The sequence below is a fragment of the Limulus polyphemus genome, unplaced genomic scaffold (assembly GCF_000517525.1).
Source record: "Limulus polyphemus unplaced genomic scaffold, Limulus_polyphemus-2.1.2 Scaffold0, whole genome shotgun sequence".
Taxonomy (NCBI): domain Eukaryota; kingdom Metazoa; phylum Arthropoda; class Merostomata; order Xiphosura; family Limulidae; genus Limulus; species Limulus polyphemus.
In genome coordinates this window covers 4,012,597-4,017,775 of record NW_013665610.1, presented here as the reverse complement: position 1 = coordinate 4,017,775, position 5,179 = coordinate 4,012,597, and the positions used below count along the sequence as shown (strand labels likewise).

General features: G+C 30.0%; 1 protein-coding gene across 1 annotated transcript in view; it reads right to left on the bottom strand.

Moving 5' to 3' along the window:
- Positions 1-457: 457 nt before the first annotated feature.
- LOC106457032 (polypeptide N-acetylgalactosaminyltransferase 1-like) overlaps positions 458-5,179 on the bottom strand; it is a 32,420-nt gene continuing 27,698 nt past the window's right edge. Inside the window, exons 9-10 of the mRNA XM_013916451.2 lie at positions 4,134-4,274; positions 458-3,151 (exon numbers count right to left, since the gene is read on the bottom strand). Of these exons, the coding sequence (XP_013771905.1) occupies positions 3,014-3,151; positions 4,134-4,274 (279 nt within the window). The 3' untranslated portion in view covers positions 458-3,013. The remainder of the gene's footprint in view (positions 3,152-4,133; positions 4,275-5,179) is intronic.

Here is a 5,179-nt window from a genome sequence, read left to right as displayed (position 1 = left end):
GGCGACTCAATGAATAATGCCAAACATAAAATGTCAAGAAAAAATTAATTAATTGATTAATAGGACTTGACCATCATGGAATGCGTTTTTGAGAACTGTTAACCCTCGGATTCACAGTCCAAGCACTCTAAAATCTAGCCTACATCCGACCTAATAGTTTAAAATCTCACTATGATCATTTAATGAAAAAAATATATAAAACGTATGCATCAATACACTCGTAGAAGACATTTTGTTTGTAATTCATTCCAATCTTACAATAACGTTCTACTAGTTATTCTTAACAGAACAAATGCTAGAAACCTAATGTTCAATGGTATAATCTTAGGGCTAAATTAAGCCCTAGTATGACATCAACAACCATCACTGAATAGTGTTAGATACCGATATATGGCGGCATTCTCAAATGTGCACTTTTACTGTGATGCATTTATTACACAAGCATTTACAACGTATGTATGGGGTTAACTTGTAGTTTTATTTAAGGCACATTTAAGGCCTAGTAAGAAAAAGTTTTTACAGACCAAGATTAGAAGAAAGAAAAATTTACATCATTTTGAAAATGCAATAATAAATATATCCTAATTTACAAAGATTTATAAGGTTCTTTAACCTTGAACAACATACATATATAACTGTGCTGATAGGTACATAAGCTGCCTGCATATTTAAACTGTACACATTATGTGTATAAAACTAACAAAAAATAAAATATTAAAACAAAAGGTATACAAAAATATAAACTTGCAAAACCTTTACAACTTGCTTTCCAAAAAGGTAATTTTTTGATGATCAGGAATACAAAACTCCACAACACTCCAGCTTTAGGTATGACTCATAATATAGTTTTCACACTTAAGATCTTCCTCTCATCATTATCCTGTATTATTCACTGAATTCAGTAAATTCATCAGATCAATAAAAAAAAATAGTGCAATTGATCATGTACCACACCATATTAAACATTATATTAGAAAAATAACAGGCTATAACTAAAACACATTTTTATTATTTTTTTTTATTCACTACTTGTATCATTTGCATGTACATACAGCTTAAACGGTTCTCATGTCAAAAGGAATAAGGAACCTAAGAATAACTACACATATATTCCTGTGCATCATAATAACAGTGTCATGGATATTGGAAGTTTTTGCAATAAGCAAGTGCTTCAAACACTTATTAGTAGTTAAAAGACCAAACATTATATGCATCTCAAAAAGCAAGAGATACTTAACTACTAAAATAAGCAGCCCATCTGGATCTCTTATAAATGTAACTAATCACCCAGTTCTTCTTAGCCTTTCTTCTCGAATCATCTTGTGATGATACTCATTCATAAAATATTGTATAATTTATTAAAGACTCTCTTCAGCTGATACATATTAGAGAAAAAGCTACTGTATATGTAAGTCATTATTTTTAAGCACACCAAATGACAGGAGGAAAGGTGGGAATCAGTAGAGTTAAGTACTAATATGAGTTACATCTTAGTGCTAAAAATGTAGATTTTAAATACAGTACTGAAAATTTTAAAATCATGCAACTAAAATGTCCAATCTGATGAGTGAAAGAAGAGTCTGAAGAAAAGAGAAGACAGTAGTCATCTCGATTAGGGAGAGGAAGCACTGACCATCAGAGGGCATCAACCACGTGTATTATATGATCAATCTAGAGGTCTACTGACATGCAACAGGTGACATTTATAGGTGAATATGGGGTTACTATGCCTAATGAGCAGCCACACCTGTTGGGCACAAAGACGGTGTGTTGTAGTCAAGGTATATTCCAAAGACTGATGTATGAACTCCTCAGAAGAGCTACACCATTTAAATATGAATGGTGCACAGGAACAATTTTATAAGAATACAATACAGAGCAAAAGCTTAGGAATGTTAAAAGTATGATCATCAATGAAGTGTGTTAAAACAGATTCTACTCTTTACTTATGTACAGGTAAAGGTTGCTGATTGGTGGAGTTGTGAACTATGAGATCACAAGACAAAGCAGGAAGAAAGCCTGGTTGATAACCTTATGATGGATTGACTCACACCTATCTAAACAAATGGATCTGTATTGTACTTGAAGTTATAGTTAAATAAATATAAATGGATTATATATTTTAGAGAATGTAAAATTTTAATGTATTCTTTATTCTAACACTTCTTAGTCATGTGCAAGTTTTTCAACGGTTTTAATGGGGAATTTTAGTTTTTAAAACAAACTAATGTGGAATTTTTACAGGAAACTAATTTGTTCCCCACGCAACTTTAATTAAATATATTTTATACGGAAAAGCAACATGCACAGTACACTCTTGGATCTACTAGACTTTTGCCAAGTGATAACTGAAGTTTTTGGTAAAAGTATAAATAAAAATCTGCTTATGAAAAACATGTTTTTTTTTCTCATTATGGGGAAAAAGAATATGAACCTTCTTAATACTGAGTAATGAGTGCTAATAATTTGTTGCTGATATAATCAAAGGAAAACTTGAATAGGTAATATACCAAGAGAATTGAGGACGTTCCTTGCAGTAAAAATTTCTAACCTGACATCAGTTTAAGATGACGTAGGTAGTAACAACAATATCCAATTTTTCAGTGGTTTTTATCTTTTTTTTATGTGTTCAAGGAACGGAAACATAAGTGAACAAAATGTAATAAAAATAGATGAATATTTCATTTGTTGTGCTCCCCTTGTTATAGGCAAAACAAAAAGAAAAAGTGAAATACTATTAATAAAACTACAAATAAAACACTTTATGTGGTGTGAATGAAAGGTGTGAGACACTTGTCATCCCACATTACATATGCCAAAACTATAGAAATCACCATTATTTACATACAAGAAGTGTAGTACTGGATGGAGGCAAATTTCACAACCTTGTGCTATACACCATAAAAAATGCTAAAAAAACTTTACTTATACCTTTAAAAAAAACATTAAAGCTTTATTATCACTGAAACATGAATTATGTTCACCAAAACTGGCATTTAGCCTGTACATGTTGTTACATATTCACATAGTTCTGAAACTGCCACATCTGCATGTCTGTCTCCTTACATTCTGTCAAGTAAACATCCATATCTGCCTTACTACCAGTAACATCCAAGCACTTACCTGTTTCTTTATGAATAATTGCCCCATCCTGGAATTTGTAGCAAAAAACAGCAATTAGACTGTAACTGTAAAATTACTCTAAACAAAAGAGAAATGCATAATAATTAACAACAAACATTTATTACAAGCTTTAAGTTTCTTATTGACATTTTGAATTAATGTTTCTAAATGAAAATATCTTAATAATAAAAGAATTAATCTAATTTTTACTCTGTAAATTAAATTATTTAGACGTAACTAATCCTTTATCATTTTATAATATAGACAATACATGATGGGCCTAATTCTGAAGTCTTTCATATAAAATAGACAATTGATGACAGAACTAACATTTGAAATTCTAAAGAAAACTTAATCCATAAATATTTAAATTGGAAATTAAAGCAGTCAAAACTGCACTAATCCTAAGTATTTCTGAATAAACAACATATTCCATAACAGAAGTATTCTTTAATATTTCTGTACAAACTAAACATTGCACAGTGAAGCTGATTCTGAATATTTCCACATAAACTAAATACCCTACACTAGAAGTAATCAGGAATATTTCCATAAACTATTATTAGTGCACTAACAACTAAGCTGTACATTCAACCCATTGATAAAAGAACTTTGTCCAACATTGTACTTTCAAATCGCTTTAAAACCTCAATTAAAGACAAAAATTAATGTGTTTCCATTTATAAGATAATTTGTTTATCAGCAGACTGAGACTAAAGTCTAATTATGCTAGGTCACTTGTGAATTTATTACTTATATTGTAATGTAGAATTATTGGCCTAACATCTAAACTGTTAATATTGGAGCTAATCCATACTATTTTAATACATCGAATAATTCGCAACAAAAGTAATTTTATGCAATTTAGTATAAACTAGTATTCCACTAATTTTGAAATTATGAGTAAAGTAGTTACAAATGTACAGGATGTTGATATTAATAAAAGTCCCAAGTACTTAAAAAATAACTTAAAATCCACATTCTTCAACCATTTTTTAAAGAAATCTTACTTTTGTATGATGCCATTCCTGACCTTCACCTCTACCATGACACTTCACCATCATGACTTTCTGTTTTTGAGATGTAAAAGATGTCACATCTGCACAGTTTTTCTCATCTCTAAGTTCATTGTTCGCAGAGAGTGAAAACAGCTACATGCCAAATTAGATAAAAACTATATTGTGAAATAAATATTTTAGAAAGGCATATATTAAACAGTATTTGATTAATGTTTTGCTATTTGAAACTTATTCTAAAAGTAAAAAACTGACGAAAAGAATCATTATTTACTACACTTACATAATTACTTACTAGATGATGCGCAGCTGACCAAGCTTCATATTGTTTGAGGTTTCTTCCTAAGCTATGTACTTGTACATTCTATCTCAACACCTTTAATGCATATGTACATGTATGGTGGTCAGCTATAAACTTTTAATTATTTCATTGTATACCGTATTAAATAGAATTGTAGCATTATTTTATAAATAAATTTTTCTTATTTTATATTATTTAGCAGTGTAGTATTATTTTACAAGTAAAACTTCCTTAATCTATATTAAATATAAAAAGTTTGACAGCATCAGACATCCTGAATAAAATCCTAGGACTATATATTTAACTGTATATACATCTAGAGATGTGATTAACCTTGTAATATTTTCAGGTAAATCTGGTTTCCCCCAGGAAATATTGTGAAGTAATTCTGAATTTCTTTTAAACTAACTAAATTTGTACAAAGAAAGAGATTGTACACAAATGTAAACACAAAATGAAATTAATCTTTATTTCGAACACAAAACAACAGCATGTGTATTGTTTAAGCACAAAGAGCAATCACCTTCACTGGAAAAAGATTTCTAAGCTGTCTCTTCTCTCTAAGCTTGTTCCAGACAATTTTATGTGTATATCCAGCCTGGGAAAACATTATGTTATATACTTAAAACTACACATTACACTTTCCCAGAGCAACTAGCACTACCCACGTGCATTCGCATTCAAAAATAAGGGACATTGTAATTTTGAAATATCAACTGACCTACCAATGGAGAATACT